This window comes from Pituophis catenifer, unplaced genomic scaffold (assembly GCF_029215685.1).
Source record: "Pituophis catenifer annectens isolate HBS135680 unplaced genomic scaffold, rPitCat1.0.hap2 SCAF_8, whole genome shotgun sequence".
Classification (NCBI taxonomy): domain Eukaryota; kingdom Metazoa; phylum Chordata; class Lepidosauria; order Squamata; family Colubridae; genus Pituophis; species Pituophis catenifer.
The window spans coordinates 51491967-51513997 of record NW_027256888.1 but is presented as its reverse complement, the minus strand read 5'-3'; the positions used below and the strand labels follow the sequence as shown (position 1 = coordinate 51513997).

At 36.4% G+C, this 22031-nt stretch overlaps 1 protein-coding gene across 1 annotated transcript in view; it reads left to right on the top strand.

The window, feature by feature from the left end:
- SLC7A11 (solute carrier family 7 member 11) overlaps nt 1-22031 on the top strand; it is a 67654-nt gene that overhangs the window by 38085 nt on the left and 7538 nt on the right. The window contains exons 7-10 of the mRNA XM_070949119.1: nt 18855-18978; nt 19137-19240; nt 20214-20310; nt 21874-22023. Coding sequence (XP_070805220.1) covers nt 18855-18978; nt 19137-19240; nt 20214-20310; nt 21874-22023 — 475 coding nt within the window. The remainder of the gene's footprint in view (nt 1-18854; nt 18979-19136; nt 19241-20213; nt 20311-21873; nt 22024-22031) is intronic.

Sequence of the window (22031 nt, the reverse complement as noted above, 5' to 3'; positions counted from 1 at the left end):
AACTTTCACACTTCACACAAACAAAATTCCACATATAGCTTTGTGAGATTTTGTGTGTTTGTGTAGTTAGAGTGAAACACTACAGAAACACACTAAAGCTGCACAAGTATTATTTTATTTTATTTTATTTTAATTTTTATATGAAAGCTAAATTTAAAACTTCCTAAACTTTAAATGGCTAGGTCTAAAAAAGAACAACTAAAAAAACCCCCAATTAACTATTTTTTTTAAAGCTCCCAAAGGGGAAAAAAACTTACCCAATAGAACAGGGGTCTCCAACCTTGGCAACTTTAAGACTTGTAGACTTCAACTCCCAGAATTCCTCAGCCAGCTTTGCTTTGCTGGCTGAGGAATTCTGGGAGTTGAAGTCCACAACTCCCTGCCTACTTGATTGCAGGCAGGGAGTTGCTTGCTGATGGAATGGATTCAGGCAAGAGAAGCAAGGCAAGCGTTGCGACTAGCAGCTAAGGTAAGCAAGCTGGAGGGGGAAAACTTTTTTTCTTTTACATGGCTCTGGCGATCCAAGCTGAGTTGCCTGATTAGCAGGCAACTCAGCTGGGATGGTCAGAGCTTGGCTCGTTAGAGCCTTTCGGGCTGATCTGCCTGGTTACAGGAGAACGACACCCGGCGTATAAGACGACCCCCGACTTTTGAGAAGATTTTCATGTGTTAAAAAGTCGTTTTATATGCCGGAAAATACGGTAGTTTTTTATATGATACCAAAATTTCTTATGCTGTGAGATTTATATTTTCCTCTATATATTCCCACAAGAGTGACTATTAATTCACTATTTAGTTGTAATTATAAGAGGTTTGCAATATGATATTAAACTTCATGCTTTGATTTCTGCAATACATCGCTAATAACATCAGAACATTGTTAATTCTTGCTCATAAATCAGATTATTATAATTTAATCATCTAAATTCATATGGCAATTTAAATCCTTTTACCCTTCATTTTTTATGACTGTACCAGTTCAGGTTTGTTTATTTTTAGGTCTTGGAATATAGTTGCTTGAAAGCATATCTTGGAATATTTATTGTACAAAAACTAGAAGTGATAATTATTATTTTTCATACCTCTTTAACAAATCTTGGAAAGTTGCCATATTTCCCCCTCAATATGAATTTATTTTAATTTCCTGTTATAATGCAGATACTAAAGTTAAAATCCTGATTTTGTAAGTGTAAGTTCATAACTAGGAAAAAATACCATGTAAATGCAATTGTACCATAAGGAAGGCTGAATGCCAAAGAATTGAGGCCTTTGAACTATGGTGCTGAAAAGACTCCTGTGAGTCCCTTAGATTGCAAGGCAATCAAACAGGTCAGTACTAGAGGAGATTAACCCTGACTGCTGTTTAGAAGGCCAGATCCTGAAGATGAAACTCAAATTCTTTGGCCACATAATGAGAAGGAAGGACTTACTGGAGAAGAGCCTAATGCTGGGAACGATTGAGGGCAAAAGAACAAGGAGACTGTTATGTATATAGGTTTTGGCGGGAAGTTGAACTAGCCATCAGCTGATTGGCTGACCACCACAGCTGCAAGGTATATAAGGGGAGCTGTTTCCTCAGGTCAGTCGCTGGGTTCTCACTCTACAATAAAGAGCTGTTGTCACTCACTGCCTGGCTTGCTGTGTCCTCATTCACCCAATTTAACAGAGATGACAGAGAATGAGGTGGCTGGATGGAGTCACTGAAGCAGTCGGTGTGAGCTTAAATGGACTACAGGGGATGATAGAGGACAGGAAGGCCTAAGGAACATTGTCCATGGGGTCGCAATGGGTTGGATATGACTTCACGACTAACAACAACAACAACAACAAGACTATTGTTATATTGAAACAACAACATTTTATTCTAACATCATCTATTTTAATGTTCCCTTATCTTGCTATCATGATGCAAAGCACTATAATTCAAATAAATTCAGGCCACTCCAGTATTGGACTGTATGTCTATACTTCATATTGTACTTGTACAGTATATCTACTGTATAGATACATACCGTATATTTATACTTCATACTGTATATCTATACTTCAAGCTAAGTGTCACCATATTTAAAGATTTTGAAGGTCATCTTACATTGAAATTTGCTTTCAATTATGATACAATATAATTAAAAAAGTTCTAGCTACATAATGCAGCCATAGCATTATAATTGGTTTTGTTAAGCATATATTACCTTAGAAACTGATACCAAATTATTTGCTTTGATGATACATATTTTATATTGAAAACTGGAGCCATATGATGTGCTTTTAGGGGTTTTGATATTGAATAAATGATAATATACACCCTTAGGACATGCTGCCTAAATATGTATGTGCAGAGATTTTTTTTTTACTAATGCAGAATTCCAGGAACCTTGGCAATAGAATCAGCAATTGGTAGAAATGTTTTGGATGAAACTTTATTATTTTATAATCCTGACTCGGCCATGTATTTTTATTTTTTTCTCATCTTATTTTCTGGAGGGTTGTTAGACTGCAGAATGGAGCCAAGAGGAAAATAATTTGATTTGATACAAGAAAGAAGCAATTATTAAAAATTAATAACATTGGATTTTAGTCATTATGAATCTTAAATCTTGTTTAATAACTAGAAAAAGTGGAGTTAAATTTTTCCTTTTGGCTCCATTTTTAGCAAAGAAAAGCCAATATTGCTTTTTTTGACTATCATCTTCAAAAGTTAAACAATCTTGTTAACCGTTTTTTTAACAAGGTACTCAAATAATCTCGCAAAATTTAACCAAGAATCATGCAGGTTCCTTCCAAAAGAAAGAAAAGGAAGTAATTTTTATCTTCCTACTTCACACTATCCTAAGGCGGTTTGGTGAGGTATGATGAAAAGAAAGTGTCTCTTGAAATGAATGGAATAATAGTATGAAAAGATCATAAACATCTATCATTGATGCTAAAGAAGATGGAAAATATTATTTCTTTTCATAAAGCTGTTAAAAAAGCATAATAATAATTCACTACTTAACATTTCTAAAATGAAAACTGCAGGATTTTCTATTCATTAGAATTTCAAATATGCACAAAAATGGTCAGGAGCATCAGAAAATAATTTAAGAAGTGCACAACAAGTGAAAGGCAGCAGCACACATAGTTTCTATATAAAAGATGGGATATAAATCTAATAAATAAATACATTCTCGTATTCCATTTAATTTGTCTATCTGGATCCACGCCAGTCTGGCTTCAGGCCTGGGTACAGCACGGAAACGGCATTGGTCGCGTTTTATGGATGATCTCTGGAGGGCTCGGGATAGGGGTTGCTCCTCTATCCTGGTCCTATTAGATCTCTCAGCGGCTTTTGATACCATCGACCATGGTATCATGCTGCGCTGGTTGGAGGGGCTGGGAGTGGGGGGCACGGTTCTACGGTGATTCTCCTCCTATCTCTCCGACTGGACGCAGTCAGTGTTGGCAGGGGGGAAGAGGTCGACCCTGAGGCGCTTTGTGTGTGGGGTGCCGCAGGGATCGGTCCTCTCACCCCTTCTGTTCAACATTTATGTGAAGCCGCTGGGCGAGATCATCCGTGGCTTCGGGGTGGAATTCCATCAGTACGCTGACGATACTCAGCTGTACATCTCCACCCCAGGCCATCCCAACGATGCCCTTGAAGTGATGTCCCGGTGCTTGGAGGCCATGCAGATCTGGATGGGGAGTAACAGGCTTGGACTCAACCCCTCCAAGACCGAGTGGCTGTGGCTTCCAGCGTCCTGATATAGCCAGCTGGCTATTGGGGGCGAGTTATTGGCCCCCACGGAGAGGGCTCACAACTTGGGTGTCCTCCTGGATGCACAGCTGTCTTTAGAAGAGCATATGACGGCCGTGGCCAGGGGGCTTTTCATCAGGTTCGCCTGATTCACCAGATTCACCACCACCCTTTTTGGATCGGGACTCCTTACGCACAGTCACTCAGGTACTCGTCATTTCCCGCCTGGACTACTGCAATGCTCTCTACATGGGGCTCCCCTTGAGGAGCACCCGGAGGCTCCAGCTGGTGCAGAATGCGGCTGCGCAGGGGATTATGGGAGCGAGAGGGCGCTCCCATGTGACACCTCTCCTGCGCGAGCTGCATTGGCTTCCGGTGGACTTCCGGGTGCGCTTCAAGGTACTGGTTACCACATTTAAAGCGCTCCATGACATTGGACCTGGGTATTTGCGGGACTGCCTTCTGCTGCCAATAGCCTCCCACCGGCCAGTACGCTCCCACAGAGAGGGACTCCTCAGGGTGCCATCAGCCAAGCAGTGTCGGCTGGAGACCCACAGGGGGAGGGCCTTCTCTGTGGCAGCACCTGCCCTCTGGAACGATTTGCCCCTGGAGATATAGAGGATATCAGATCTCCGGGCTTTTCGCCACGCCCTAAAAACTTTTTTCTTCCATCAAGCAGGGCTGGCGTGAACTCCCCCCCCGTTTTTGAGATATTAGATTTTTTAATTGTTTAATGGGTTTTAGTCGTAAGGTTCTTAATTTTTGCCCAAAGGGTATAATTCTTTTAAATTTTTAACTTTTGTATTGGATGTTTTTTACTTGGCTGTGCACCGCCCTGAGTCCACTAGGAGAAGGGCGATATACAAATTTAAATAAAATAAATAAAAAAATAAAATAAATTTGGTTTGGAAAAGGTGAAAGGAAGAGGACACTTTTTAATGCTAAATATAATATGTAATTATCTGAATGGTTCCAGATTAAAAAAAAAATTGTAGGCAAACTAGCAGACATTAACAAGGTTTCCTTATACATATATTCATTTCATAAATACATTCTTAGCTTCAGTGATACAACAGCAGTTTAAGAGCAAATGTTCTTTACATTCCTCAAAAAGTACATTACACATTCACTTGTTTAATTGAATAATCAAGTGACAGCTATAATCTAAAAATTGCAGATGGCAGCTGTTGGACCTTGAATGCAAGTGCAAAAATGCAATGCCTCTTTTAAGATTATGCTTATAACAGTGTATGTGCATATTAAAACTAGTTTAATTCAATCAGAAATATTTTAATCAAATGCAAATTTAACCAAATGAACAATCAATCAGGTAAATTACAATGGCCATCTGATTTGGCAATCCTAGTAAAAGTATAATTTGGATGAATTTAGATAATATCCAGATAGGAACACACTGGTGCCTCTGAAACAAGCTTCAGATACAGACTGATTTCAATAAAGGAGAATATTTGTAGCTCAGGATTGAAATGAGGGGCCCTTGGGGCTCTCTGAGCTTGCTTGTTTTCTTGCTGACATTTCATTACCCTAACTAGGTAACATCATCAGTGCTAGTAAGGAGTGCTATTTGCTGTCAGTTTATATTCTGGTGTCTTGCCTGTCTGTGTGGGTGGAGGTTGTCTTAGGGATTCTTTGGTTGGGCTGTTTATTGATGGCTCTTTGGCAGTTTCTTGATTGGGGTATTGCTTACTTGATTGTTGGTCTGAAGTTGATCTTGCATAATCTATGCTGATATGAGTGCTGATTACTGGTGGAGAGGTGCTGAAGTATTTTTCTCCTTTGGGCTGGTTGAGTATCTCTTTTACATAGTTTATCTTCTTCTTCTTCTTCTTGTTCCATATCCGTCATCGGACATTGGCGATCATGTTGGCAATCCTATTTTTGTCAACAGCCATATGAAAAAGTGCTGTTGAGTTTTGTCCAAACCAGTCCCTAAGGTTTTGAAGCCATGACGTTCTTCTTCTGCCTGGACCTCATTTGCCTTCAATGTTTCCCTGGAAGATTAAGTGAAGGATCCTGTATTTTTCTGGGTGTCGTATCACATTTCCAAAATATTCTAACTTTCGCTTTTTAATGGCTTTGATTAGTTCCCTTTGCTTTCCCAGGCAACTTGTCACCTCCTCATTTGTGATTTTTGTTAACCCAGCTTATACGTAACCCAGCATAGTTTATAGATGTTGTTAATGTCTATGTGTCTATTGATAGATGATTTGTCAGAGCGTCAGGCTTCTAGAAATTCCCCTGCATTTTTGGACTTGGCATGGTCTAGGATTGTCACATTTTCCCAATTGAAACTATGGTTAAATCTGTCTATATGTTGTGAAATTAAAGAATTTTCGTCATGCATTCTGACTGCCAGTTGGTGTTTATGGATGTGTTCTGCCAGTCTTCTGCCTATTTGTCCTACATAATGTTGTTGCAGTTCTTACATTGTATATTGTAGATGACTCCTGTTTTTAATTCTGGGGTCTTTTGGTTTGCTTATGCCAGGGTTGTCAAATTTGTGGCTTGCAGGTTGGATGCCTCACGTGCTGGATACGGCCATGCCCGGTTTAGCAAAGGGGAAGAATTCGTGATAGGTCATGTGATGCTGCTGTGATGATGCAGGTTTGACACTCCTGGCTTAGGTCTAATGCTATATGCTAACACTGATGATGGTACTAATTTGAGTAACAAAATATCTGTTAAAAACAACCAAGCTTAGAGAGCAGCAAGGATCTCTCATACATACTGTAGCTTTAACTGAAAATTCATTTTCACACTTTGTGCAATAAAGATGGATTTTTTTTAATCATTTGGATGTCATGTTTAAATTGTAACACCCCTTCCCCCCATGGATTTGCTTTTTCTTGTGCTTATGAAAATGATTGCTTCAGTCTTTTAAAAGATGATAAAAATTTCATGTAATTTCTTGAAGGGCAATAAAGAGATGCAACTTGAAATTCCTTTGGTGATAGTTTTTTGCTGTGTGGAAACAAAGAATAATGGAAACGTGATTTATCTTTTTGTCATTGTACTGTAATTGTATGACAAGAGCATTAGAAATTTACCAGCTGATAAAATTTGATAGTGATATTAACTTTTGGGCATTACTGGAAAATTTAAATGATATTGTCTCAGTTTATTCTGGATTTATTTTATTTAGATTTGAGAGAATGTTTTAATTATTTTTAATGAGTAATCAGATAAAAATTAAAATTAGGGAATAAAATCATTGTATTTAATGATTAAAAAGCTACTACTTTTTTGTTAGCATTTGGAGGCAAGAATACGCAGTAACAACACTTAAATATTGTGATAATTAGCAATATGTGTGGTTCTCTGTGGGTTGGCTTCCCCAAATTCTCATTCTATTTGTGGATAGAGAATTTGGGGGAGAGAAACACTGAATGTTGTCATTTCCTTTCCTGGAAGAGGACATCTTCTCAAATGTTGAATGTTAGCTTTTTCTATAAAAGGCAAAAAAGGCAGTTACATTGGCAACTCCCCATCTATTTGTATCCTGTGCAATGTCTGAGGTTGCATCTCATTCAGGGACTTTATACTTTACACAGCAGCTGCTGCACAATAATACAAACAGATAACTGGAAGCTAATGAGATCTAACTTAATGAACAGCCACATTGAGGAATTGTTTGATCTTCTCGATTACAAAGAGTTCCAGAACATATTTAAATTATGTTAATCTCTTCTCAAATAACATTAACATTTATTACAATATTCACTTTTCCTAACAAACGAAAAAGACCTTCAACACCAACTGAAAGTTGTACAATGATTATACATGATGAAGGAAAAAGAAGTTATATAATTGTGATTAATATAAACTAAAAATAAGGGAAAAAACCCTAATTAATAGAAAAAGATCTGTATAACAAATATAGATAACAACATAGTACTAACTGAAGCTTAACATTAAATCTAGGCTGTATAGAAACATACTGCAGCATCATTTCATTTTTAGGCATAGAGACTTTAAAAAAAAAAACCTCATATCCTAGATCCATTACTTGAAATAAATTCATTTCTAGTTACGTACATTTATCCTGTTTGTCATATTCTAGGTTTGATGCAGCAAAGTTCTTTATGAAATGAAAAATTCCATGTTTAGCAATATCATGCAAAATCACAAGATTCTTAACTATAATATTTCCTCCCAGAATTCTATTGATTTATGTAGTGTTTTGAAATTCAAATAGGGCTATTACTGGACAACACCACATTATTAGAACATTATATGCCATCATAAAGAAGAACTTAATTTTTAACAATGTTTAAGTGCTATCTGAGAGGATTTGCTAAACTCAGAATAATATTATTGGATGAATTACTTCCATGTCTGTTTCATATTCCTTAATACCTAGATCCACTGATTTCCAAAACTAGATATTCCAATACTTCATTCCACAATTCAATATACAGTTAATAGTGTGATTTTACTTTTTACTTATAAAATTGAACTGTGGATTTCTATTTAAGAATTACATTTGATAAAAATCCTAAAATTGAAGGCATGCTGGAAGTTTGTTTATTCATTTATTAAACTTATATGTCACCCATCTCACCCATCTAGGATATTCTAGGCAGTTTACAATAGATTAAGACCATAATATAAGCACTAAAACAATAAGTAGTAATATTAAAAAGTGGTTTAAAATTTACAAAGATGGAAAGGAAGGGAGTGAGATGCACACATGGAGGAGTTCATTTTATTTTAGTCTGTAATCATCTCAAGAATGACTCAGAATAACATTTCCAAAATGATTGGTTGCTATGTCTGGGCCATATTGCATGTTTCAATTATATATAGTCAAAGCTGATATTGTAAGTAAGTCAGATTCAGGATAAAATCCGCCAAAAACTTAAAATTTAATTGATTTAGAATGTTGATGCCTTGTCTAATCCAAGCATTCCAATGAAACGTCTTCACTGTTTTTACATTTGTGTATTTGTTTTATCCTTCAGCATCAGTTTATCAGGTGATATGGGATTAAAAGATAACTGTTTATCTATTAATAAGCAAACGTGCCTTGCAACTTTCAAAGCTGGAAATTAAAATCTCTTATTGGTACACCTGGACTCTCACATTTTTCAAGACTTAGACATGTTACACACTTGTTTCACCAAATGGGCCCAAAAGGAGGAATAATAATAAGGAATCTAATAAAAATGTTAAAAATCTAGTGATACAGCCAAAAATTTGTAGACTGCAGTTATCATCATTGTAAAGTAACCTCAATTTGGCCAAAGTTATTCTAGAGGCTTTAGCCAGCCATAAAAATTTTCTCATTAACTTACCTATCTGTGTAAAGCATCTAATTGGAATTTACATTGGATTTCCTCTTATAATATGACATTAATCTTGAGGAAAAGTTCATTTTGATAATCTTAATTGTGCCTCAAATACTTAATGGAAGGTATAGACATTGACATATATCTACTCAAATTTCACCTGTTTGTTTAAACATATTTAATTCAACATACTTGGTATATTCTAGAAAATAATAAACCTAGGTACTTTATGAAGTCTGTGTCAACTTTGAATTGAACCTGCCAGAACCCATTTTTCTATTCCTCAGTTGCCACACAGAGGGAGGGGGAAGGAGGATGAAATATGCTGCTAGGCAAAACACATAACTTTCTTGTGGGAACCAAAGTCATCTCTACAGGTGGTGGATAGAGACTCCTCAGTTGCCACGCATAGGGAGGGGGAAGGAGGATGAAATATGTTGCTAGGCAAAACACATAACTTTCTTGTGGGAACCAAAGTCATCTCTGCCGGTGGTGGATAGAGACGGGGAGGAGTGCCTGGAAAGCCCACCAATTAACCTAATTGGCAAATGTGACCTGTAACTTTTGGGGAGGGAGTTATTTTCTATTTTAATTATACTGAAACCACAGGAAACATTTAGAGTTGGTTTTCCACTTGACTGAGCCAATATGATCTACCCAATAAAGAAGTTCTTAGAGGAAGAACACCAAGCCTCATGCATGAAGAAAAATATTTGAGTCAAGGCAGAAATGTAATGTTAGAAAACATCTCAGACTTGACCTTCCCTACTTTTATTCAAGGTAAAAGAGGGAGACACATTCCTGCAAGATTACTTGTTACTGTAATATTATAATAAAAAAGTATACTAGTATTTATAACCTTGGTTTCCCAGTCTGGATCTAACTCAAAAGCCTGATAATGCTTTGTTTCTGTTAATTTTCATTTTGGTGTTTCTATCATTGGTTTCTTTCTTAGAGTGTGTCAAGATATTAAAGGCACTTAACAATGAAAATAAACACTTTTATATGCTGATGATATTGTGGCTAATATTGATTGCATAATTATGCAATGTCATTATTAAAATTTATTGAGGTTATATGGTTTATACAGTATTAATATTATCTGGAATGAGCCTAATTTGTTACCTTTGAGATGGATTACATCTATAAAATAACTCTAAGGATTTACAATATTACAAAATATTTCACAAAAAGAGTCCTCCACTCCTCTGCTCGCAACAAAATACCTTTGCCACCAGACTTGAAATTCTGGGTTTAGAAAATTTAGAACTATGCCCCCTTCGGTATGACCTAAGCATAGCTCATAAAATCATCTGCTACAATATCCTACCTGTCAATGACTACTTCAGCTTCAACCACAACAATACACAAGCACACAATAGATACAAATTTAAAGTGAACCGCTTCAAACTCGATTGCAGAAAATATGACTTTGGTAACAGAGTGGTTTATGCCTGGAATGCACTATCAGACTCTGTGGTCTCATCCGAAAACCCACAAAACTTTAACCTAAGACTGTCTACCATTGACCTTACCCATTGCTAAGAGGTCTGTAAGAGACATGCATAAGAGCACCAGCATGCCTACCATCCCTGTCCTAATGTTCCCTTTAATTGTATTCATTTTATGTATTCGATTCATGCTTATACTTATATATATTATCTAATATGTACTTGACAAAATAAAAAATAAAATAAATAAATAAAACAATATGCACAGACTGTCATGATCCCAACTAATACACCCAACCAAATCAGAACTCAGAGGTTATTGTTTTCCTTCAACTCTTAATCTTCTTGTTGACTTTAGGGTTTCTGCAGGTAGTTGTTGTTTACAGTATTGATGACAGTACAAAATAATACATATTGTTTGTATGTCTTCCATGTTTCAATTATCTTAAAATGCAGGATATTTTGCAAACACTGGTGAGAGGTGATTCTTGAAGTATATCTCCTAATAACAAGTGGCAGATGTTTATGCTATATAACAGACTTGGGAAATGTATTATTAATGTATTGGTTGTCTTCCGGATTTTATCTTGCAGTGCTTTGAAACAATGATAGTGGCTTGTGTTTGTTTCATATTTGGCTTTCTAAGTTACAGTTGAGTCATCATATATGAATCACAAATTCAGGAGAAGTTCAACTTTCAACTAATCTCAAAAAACCCAGGCTAATACTTTATAGCAACTCCTACACATGAGCACATGGTGGTGCAGTGGCTAAGACGCTGAGCTTGTTGATCGAAAGGTTGGCTTCTAAATTGTGCAATCCTTATCTATTAACATTTGTTGAGCTGTAGGGGATCCCTGGCAGATATTTAGCATGGATATCAAGGAACATTCTATGCAGGTAGTCTTCGACTTGCAACAGTTTATTTAGTGACTGTTAAAAGTTATAATGGCACTGAAAAAAGTGATTTATGACTGTTTTTCACACTTAACAACCGTTGCAGCATCCTTATGGACACATGACCAAAATCCAGACCCCTGGCAACTGACACATATTTAAGATAGTTAAATGTCCCAGAGTCATGTGATCCTTTTTTGCAACCTTCTGACCAGCAAAGTCAATGGAAAAACCGGATTCTGTTAGCAACCATATTAGTCACTTAACAACTGCCATGATTCACTTAACAACTGTTGCAAGCAAGATCATAAAACTCAACAAATATTTCACTTAAAAACAGAAATTTTGGGCTCAAGTCAAGGACTCCCTGTATATGACACAAAGGTTGAGGCTAGAGTTTCTGTCCATGAAAAAGTATTGTATAAGGCCATGATGATTTCTCAATACATTTCTCATATGAAAAATATATATGTAATGCTTATACAAACATAATTGTGGCATATACAGTAGTGACCAAAATTGAGGAAACCTTTTTGGAAAAGTGTATTTTCTAAAACTAGCAAATAACACCACTGGTTTTTTTTTTGAGTAGTACCATAGAATTATATATCAATGGAAAAATAATTTAATCAAGAATGCAATAACTTTTATGAAGGATTTGCTATTAAAATTTACAGTATAAAGAAGAAAAGTGAAACACATAGAAAAAACGAGTTATACAAAAATTATCACCATGTCAGTTAATACTGACTGTGTTTCCCCGAAAATAAGATCCTGTCTTATATTTTTTTGTGCCCTGAAATAAGTGCTTGGCCTTATTGCCACGTGCTCAAAAGCCCGATTGGGCTTATTATCAGGATATGTCTTATTTTGGGGGAAACAGGGTAGTTATTAGCATGAATTACGGCCTTACAACGTCTTCCCATGGAGTGAAGCAAGTCTTTTAGTTCTGCAGCTGTTATAATGTGAAACCAAGATTGAATAATTGCTTCTATTAACTGGGTTTTATTGCTGGGTCACTTCTGACTAACAAGTTTCTTTAGTCGGCTCCATAGATTTTCAATTGGGTTAAGGACTGGGCTATTCCCAGGACATTCCAGCAGTGGAGTATGATTAATTTGAAACTCCAAAGAAAAGTGGTGTTATTAGTCATCAAATCTCAAAAATACATTTTTCACAAAAGGTTTCCACAATTTTGGCCACTACTGTACATCTAAGAAATAAGAAAAAAATGTGCAAATGAGGAAATTACTACAGAAAAGAAGCATACATTAAGGCTTTTGAAAACTTCAGTGTATTTAAGTAGAAAATAATTGCAAATCACATTGAAATCAGTGGACTAAACTGTTATTTAGTCCACTGATTTCAATGTGATTTGCAATTACCTAACAGTTACCTTTTCTTGGCTTGGACTTTCAGTTTGATAATCCTAACTTTTTAGTCTTTCCACCTTTTATAAAGAGAATTCCATATATCCTTCTTCAACCTTAGAATTTTTTTTTCACCTTTCTTCTCATCAGCTTTTTTTTACAGCTTAGAAAATATGTTCAATTTTTAATAATAATAAAATACAGGTCTCTTTCTTACTATGTATTTTGGAGTTTTTCCATTTTCAAACATGACTTTATGAATAATTAATTTAGGAGTCATTCAATAGAAAAGGGTTTCTCAGTTGCAATAGCCATATCAATACATGAAGTTTATATGTGCCAATTAATTTATAGCAAAAAACCTAATTTACTGCCTCAGAGAACGAAATTGTGTTTCTGTTTCTAAGTGTTAGATGGCAATGTAGCAAAAGGTGTGAACTGTGGGCTTACGTGCTGCACAGTGATAGCAGAAAATCTAACTTTTTGGTTAAAAATGGATATGGATTGAATAGCTTATTGCTGGAATCATTAAACCAGATATTTCATATGGTGTTTTTTTCATTTTATGTGAACTCTTGTCACTGCAAGCCATCAACTAACAAGTAACACTTGCTGGTGTTACATGCTAATGGATTGCAGTTCCCTAAGGGGCCAATTGTACTTGGGGGGATGACAGAAAACCTCTTATTCTGCTTCAGGCTTCTAGGATCATGGAGAGTTCCAAGCTTTCAGCAAGGTAATGAATAGTATCTGCTAGTTTTTATTATTATTACTATTATAGTTTGTCACATAGGCAGCCAGATGTTCCGACTGGATTTAGCATTTTTATCCACCTATCAAGTCCTTCCAAAGGACCTGGAATAGGCAGATATGGATATTTGATGATATTAAAAGTATTGTCTTAGGTGTTCAGAGTAAAGCTGCCTTTTGCAATTGACTGGTGTTGTTTTTGTCAATGCCAGTGGTGTACAAGTGATGCTCCAGTTGTTTTGGGATTGCATCCAAGACACTTATTGCTATTGTTACTACCTTTGCTTTCTATTTCCACAGACTTTCTATAGGTTCCAAAGGTGCTTTTACAAGAGGCAACTGGACTGTCTTGTTTTTCTTTGAAGACATTTCGCTTCTCATCCAAGAAGCTTCTTCAGCTCTGAAATGGATTCATACTCCTTGCAGACAGATGGTTATCTGCATTCTTTTAAAGACTTGTTGAGGCCACCTGGAGGTTTATCTGTGTCTTGAGGGTCACTTGAAGTAGTGCAAATGGCTGTGGAGCCTTCTCCAAACTGTTGAAAGGATTGTGTTGTAGACTGCAGATAGATGATGTTCTCAATGACTCTCTAAAAGATTGCAGATGACCAGTTGTCTGCAAGGAGTATAAATCCTTCCATTTCCCACCATCCAGTCAGCTGAAGAAGCTTCTTGGATGAGAAACAAAACGTCTTCAAAGAAAAACAAGAAAGTTCAGTTGTCTCTTGAAAAAGCACCTTTGGGACAACCATGACCTGGATGACTGAGAATCTCTATAGACATCTATTTGCAGGTCTTTGTATTTTGTCCTCCAGCACTTTCTTTTCTATTCTGCCATCTCCAAGTACTGTCACATCCACGACCCAGCCTTTTTTTTCTTTCTTATCGATAATTGTTAAATCTGAGGTATAATGTGGCAGATACCTGTCAGTTTGAATTCTAAAGTCCCAGAGTACTTTAGCTTATTTATTTTCTATATTTTATGGTCCTACCAATTCTTGCTTGCAGGCAAATGGTATTTCTTGCATTGTTGCTATTTAGTTGTGCTGTTGTTTGTAGTCAGTCTGTGCAATCTTTTTGCAGCAGCTAACCAGGCGGTCCACTGTTTCTTCAGCATCTTTTTAGAGGCAGCACTTGCTGTCTGTCACTGTCTTCTCAATTCTGGCTTTGTATGCATTTGTTCTTAAGGCTTGACCTCGTTTAGCTTTAATATGCATTTGAATTGACACCTCTGTTTCTTTCTACAGTTTTCCTGCTCTTAGCCATTGACAGACCTTGTTATTTTCTGCTTTGCCATTTTTTTTAAATTTAATGTACTGGCCAAATAATACTTTGTCTTCCCTTTCTGTTCTCCCTTTGTCTGTTTTCTGTTCTCTGTTTGGTTTTTCATGTAGGCCTGTTTGGTTTTTTCAGTACTCAGTAAACCTTCTGTTGTGACCTAGGCTGCCTGAGTCATTAAAACACACGAGTAGTCCCAAAAACCTCTTTTATTGCAACAGCTGTGAATTACATTCATTCACAAGTGAGTCCCAATTAGTTGCAAAAAGTCCTTCGGGAAAAGTCCTTCGGGATAATCACCAACCTTTATCTCCCTTGACACGCTGCCAAAGACCTACTTGGCAAAGCCACACGGAGTCCAGAATCAAACAGAGATGCTGACTGGGAACAGAATTAACAATGTTGCTTTCCTGCAAAGGGCTGATGTGGCTTTGCTCCTCTTTTAAGCCTTATGGGAGGGGCCAATCATCTCCAGGCCTTACTCCTGAGTCATCCCTCTAGTTTTAACTGTTCTTGCCTTCTGGCAGTCCTGCGCATGCGTGCACTAGGAACAGGCTCCTCCTGTTCCTTTGCCTCTCTGATGTCTGACTCTGGAGGCTCCGGAATCCGTGCATAACTCCCAGATGGCCCTGGCCCCATCTCTGCTTCCGATGCAGAGTCCTCGTCAGAATCTTCCCCAGACTCTAGGACTGGCCCATGTTCTTCCCCAGCCTTCTTACTGTCCGACTCCGCTGCCAGCTCTGCAGGCTGCTGGCAGACCACAAACACCTTCCTGGTATACTAGCTTCAGTGTATTGCCTTCACTACCCATCAGATATTTTTCCAATGCCCTTTTTACTTTTGCAACTCTCTGATATACTTGCAACATTCTGTGCCCACCTATTTTCCTTGGCAAGTAGAGTCTATCAACATCACTACGTAGACGAAGGGCATGATTCATTGTCATTATTTTTCTGGTTTGCCTATCCTGTGCTTTTAGTTCTGCTTTCTATTCTAGTAGTGTATCTAATGACAGGAATTGCCCAAGTGTTAATTGCCTTGATCATATTTCCTGCATTGAGTTTGAACTTTTAGATCATCTTTACTCTCATGATGATGCATTCATTTCTAACCCTTTTCTTGACTTCAGTGTGCTTGATGTTGTCAGTTTAAAGGATATCTATGTATTTGTAGTGATCTTCTTCATCCAGACTCTCAATGTTATTTCCAAAGGGCATTTTGATTCCTACAGTTTTTCACTATTTTTCCTGTTTGATAGTGACACATTTGTCCAGTCCTAATTTCATTTATGATATCTTGGCTGTATGCATGACAGTGTAGAGCAGCAATTTATTTTTATCATTATTATTTTTATTGTCCTCAAAGGGACATGCAGCTTAGCATAATATGACAGTATTTCACCTGCCAGATACATATAGGCTTAAGAATGCTTTCTCACTGGTTGGCTTATATATTCACATTTGGTTTTATAAAAGAGTACATTAATTTATATATAAGAGATGCCTTGGATTTTTTAAAAATACTATCAAGGCAGAGCACAGGGCCTGTGATGATGAAGCTAAAAGGATAGCCTTAGTAAACTTTAGGTGGCTATTGCTATCAAATGATCAGTAGACATGTGTCTTGAAGATGGACAAGTTTAGTGATAGCATATGGACAGAAAAAGTATTTAGCTGTGAAAGCTAAATACTTAAATGTCTTTGGGCTCTATCTCAGTGTAGCATTTATCTGCAGTGCTACTTTGGAATTGGGATATATGTGACCAGCTTGATGCCTGTTAATATCTGGGATGTGTTAGGCCTTTTAAAGTGGAAATGGTGCCACTCATTTCCAAAGCCTTAGTAAATTTACTGGATGAGAGTGATGATAAATAGCAATTTCAAAGGTGCCTTTTCAAGAGGCAGCTGGAGTCTTTGATTTTTCTTTTTTCTTTTTTTTTTTAATTTGATTTATATGCCGCCCTTCTCCGAAGACTCAGGGCGGCTTACAATGTGCTCAGCAATAGCCTTCATCCTTTTGTATATTTATACAAAGTCAGCTTATTGCCCCCACAACTGGGTCCTCATTTCACCTACCTTAGAAAGGATGGAAGGCTGAGTCAACCTTGAGCCTTGGCGAGATTCGAACCCTGCAGTAATTGCAGGCAGCTGGTCTTAATAAGCTTAATAACAGGGTGCTTTGAAAACGTTTCACTTTTCTGAAGTGAAGATGAAGCTTCTTGGATGAGAAGCAAAATGTCTCCAAAGAAAAGAAAGAAAAGAAAAGAAAGAAAAACCAGAAAGTCCAGTTGCATCTTGAAAAAAGCACCTTTGGGACAACCATGACCTGGATGACTGAGAATCTCCATAGATAAATAGCAATGTTATTAAGTACTAAACTGGATAGCGGCAGCATATCCTTTTTTCTTTGTTCTTGCTACTGCTTGCCCAATATCCAGGAAAAAAGGTGATTCTTGAATCTGGACTCTCTTGAAGAGGGGGCTAACTTTTAACTAATGGAGTAAAAAGATATTTTATAGCCATTTTTCTCTTGTCTTTTTTCAAGTGAAATATTTCAAGACATTGTATTGGATTTGTTGTGAGATCGCCAAAGAGTATTTTCCAGGCAAGTGAATATTTACTACTCACTCAAAAAGCCTACACCTGAAAATGATTGAATAATCTTGTTATGATTGTTCTAATCTCTGAGGAAACTGGGTTAGGGTTAGGCTACCCTATCTATCAGCCTTTCCACTCTCATACCTCACCCTATCTACCCACGCTATCTAGGGTAGAAAAACTATCCTATGTATCAATCCCTTCAGCTGTTTATCCTTTTTCATCTCCTGCTGGATTTAGCTAGAATTTTATTACAGCAAGTTGGATGAAGAAGGGAAAAATTACCAGTTAGGACAAGTAAGGAGGTACAGCATTTGTTTTTCTGCTCTCTCAATCAGATTGTAATTTAACAATTCTAATCGGTGTAATTATGCCATTATTAAAGGCTAGCTCTTGTGGTGTGAATCATAATAATTAAGTTTTAATTACGGTATTTGGTAGGGTGACTCTCTACAACCAGGTGTGTGTGAAATATAAACCCCAAAATGTACTATGAAGCAAGACAACACTGACTGAGAATTTGGTGAATTGAAAGACTAAAAAAAAGATCTAATGGTTGATTGATATCACCCTGTTTTTAAAATATCATTGTCACTCTTCTGAGCCATTAAAATGGGGCATGCTATGTCTAAAAATGTTTCTTTAAATGTATTTAAAGAATACATTTACCTTTCTTTCAAAAATTTCATATATGAAATTAATTTATTCATTTCAAAAATAAGAGGCTAGAATTCTATTTGTTTGGAAACATTCCCAGTTACATTCCCTTTTATCTCTTAAGATAATAGTGTCTTGTAATATCTACCTGTGAGATACTGATGATCACAAAAGAACGTGTCAAATTGTAATTCCTTATTTGAATAGGTTATATTCAGATTTGTGGTGACAATCTATCTTGGATTATCTAGATTTCCACCCATCACTCTTTTGCCTAAGAAAAACCAGTGATCCACATTGATCTCAGAATATATGTTAAGTTACAATTTGATGATAATTCTCCAGAATGGCTCAGAATATAGTGTATCCCACTGACTCAAACAAATTCTATGCAACTGGAAATTAGAAAGTGGAGAGGATAAATTCAACTTTCAGCATTTCAGCATATGTTTGAATAGTAAATGCCTTGGCTAATAAAGCTTGCTTACAATATTGGCTTAAAATAGTTCTTTTTTTTTTTTAATGTAAGCAATGGAGGCATCATTTTTCACTTTGTAAACAGGGATGGGACAGAACTTTCCTACTGTTTGCAATTTACCTAGTTAGCAATTATTTATAATGCAAGAGATAAGTTACTCTGACCTGAGGTATAATATTGTAAGCAATCAGGTTTCATGTAACAAGATTTATCTTATGTATAAAAGCAGTAGTTACAATGAAAACAATATAGCATGAATCATATATATTTCCTAACCAAATTGATTTAATTTTATGTGCAGATGGATAATGCTCAGTTCCTTTCTGTTTTTCAGAAATGTGCCACTCGCCATTTGCTCATCAATGGTTATTGTCACACTTGGCTACGTCTTAACTAACGTGGCCTATTTTACAACTCTCAGCCCTGAGGATATGCTAATCTCCAAGGCAGTGGCAGTGGTAAGTAGTGGTAAAAATGCATATAGGAAATTAGGGAGCCTTATAATATATTGAAAATGAATCCTTTGACTATAAGGGAAGAACTGAATTTATAGGATCTATATTTTTATATTAAAGAATATATATATATTAGTAATGTTTTCTGTTTTTTTTGTTAGACTTTTTCTGAACGTCTACTGGGAAATTTTTCCTTAGCTGTTCCTATTTTTGTTGCACTTTCTTGCTTTGGATCTATGAATGGTGGTATATTTGCAGTATCAAGGTAAGTTATTCTTTTGCTAATGAAAGGTAAAATACAAGTGAATGGAACATAGAAATATACTGTATATTCATATACACACATGCATACTTACTAGATTTATTTCTTCATATGTAAATACCACTGACAGTCTAATAATTGAATAAATACAGAGAAAATATTGTACTTTTCCTTTAGTTTTTAGCTGACATTGAACACAGTCTAATAGTAAAATGAGTGAAAGCAATAGAACATTGTACAATATTGCAGAAAATCTACCATATTTTTCAGAGTATAAGACACACCAGAGTATAAGACGCAGCTTAGTTTTTGGGGAGGAAAATAGGAAAAAAAATCTGTCTACCAGGTATTCATCTGGCTAGCATCCTTAGTCTGGTCAGCTTCAGCACATTAGTTTGCTGGTTTTTATTTCCTGCTTGGGGATAAATAACAGTTTCTAAAGCACAACTGATCTTTGGAGAGAGAAGCAATGAGAAAAGCAGGCAAACAACAGAGATCGCTTCAGTCGTTAGCACCTCGTTAGTCTGAAACAAAGCTTTGAAAAAGCTACATTCAGAATACAAGACGCACCCAAATTTTCAGCCTCTTTTAGGAGGGAAAAAGTGTGTCTTATACTCCGAAAAATACAGTATTTTAAATAGATTTTTTATTATTATTGTTCCCATTGCCTGGTACAATTTCACTGATACTTGTACAAATTAACTGCAAAAGTAAAATAAAGCAATGCTAAAACTATTCCTATTTTTGAACGCTGACAAAGATGTAGGTTCAAAATAGGTTTTAGAAGGTTTTTTTCATAAGCTTCTAAATGTGCTTTCTAAAATTCTTTAATTCAGCTTCTGATGCTTGCATTGCATAGAAACAAATAGTACTATTGAGGATAACTTTGAACGTATTGTGCATCTCTGGTGAACTGCTTCAATTAATCTTGGTAATGAGCATCTTTAAAAGCTGTCCAAATTTATTTTCCCATCAGGATGTTCTACGTTGCATCCCGTGAGGGTCACCTTCCAGAAATTCTCTCCATGATTCATGTTCGCAAGCACACTCCTCTACCAGCTGTCATTGTTTTGGTAAATCATATAAACAAATGGCTCTTTATCAACACTGTATAACATGGTCCTGCTCGGAAGCATTCAGATGTAACTTAAACACTACTTGAAATGTGGTTATTTATTTCTGTTTCACTATGTTTGGAGGGGTGGAAAATAAATAATGAGATGATGTATTCAAGAACTTTCTGCTAGTTGCCCTTAACTCTCATGGCTAGCATTTAAATCAGGCTGCTGTATTTTATTTGAAGGTTGAATGAGAGTGATTAGTTAAACTCTCAATGGAATGATTCTTCCTAGATAGGAGGCAGACCAGTGAAATTCTAAAAACAGACTATATGCTAATGTGCTGCTTTGAACAGCTGAAGTTACATTCTAAATATTTTGAAGAAAAATGTAAACAGCAGTGATAGATAAACAGCATTACCCCTCCTCTCATGGTGCTAATTCTAGGTAATTTATATACATATGTATATAACTGCCTTTTTTATATCACCAATCTGCAATGCTGAAATGAGGTGGCACGTTGGATAAAGGACCGCAATTTTATTGATGACAATGAAAATGTATTACAGAACCTGCAATTGGATAAAGTGGAGGAACACACACTGTTTTCTCACTGTCACAACTATAAAATCCAATGAACAATACAAAAGTCCTGTCAAGCTGGATAGCTCTAACCTTTCACTAATACAATAGTTTTGGTCAATTTAATAAGCACTTATACTTTATGTATAAGTTAATCAGGTTGTAGCACAAATGTCTTCTTTCATGACTTTATAAAGAGAGAGTGAATTGACTGAAGAGAATAGGGTCAGATGCTCTTATACCCACTGTATGGCATCTCATTGCAGAAACAGTATAATATTAGAAAATTAATTATTCATTTCTAGTCAGTGGAGAGAGATCAGAAATGGACATGGGTACAAGCTCACACCCAAGTGTATATTGTGATTAGGCCAGTAAATATTTCTGTTCTTTACATCAGTAGTCTGTGCCTCACGAGTCATTTTAGTGTGATTTATTCCCTATTAGAAAGTGACAAACAAGAGCTATCTACAGGCCATTGAATAATTTGACAACTTTTCACTAATATCATTGATCAAATTTACTGAGGTTTAGACTCCATATGGGCAGTATATGAGACATGACAAAGATAGAATCTTGCAAACTTATGTGGCATCAATTTTATTTCATGAATTCTAAGGACTTGGATTGGGTGCTGGACAGTATGAGTTTCATCATGTATGGGCTGTATTCACACTCAGCCAGTCTCCTTTGGGATGATTGGATCAAGTTCAGTGAGATTGCTAATGCTCTTCTCTTCGTGAAGCCATCTCTATATCCAGTCATTTCGGATACCAATTGTCTAGTGTACAATAGTCCTTCTGTGGCAAAGATTTTGGAGAAAATGTTAGAACTCCAACTACAAGTGTCTCAAAGAAGTGGATTAACTGATTTTTTTTCTCAGTAAAATGGGGGGGGGAGAGAAAATTCAATGTGGTTTATGGTGTATCCAATACAATGTAATAAGCAACAACTTGTGCACCAATGAAGCTTTTTAATTTTTAAATTGTTTTTCAGTACCCGCTCACTATGGTCATGCTCTTCACCAGTGATCTCTACAGCCTCTTGAATTTCCTCAGTTTTGCCAGATGGCTTTTTATAGGATTGGCAGTTGCCGGGATGATCTATCTCAGATATAAACGTCCTGATATGCCTCGTCCTTTCAAGGTAACCAT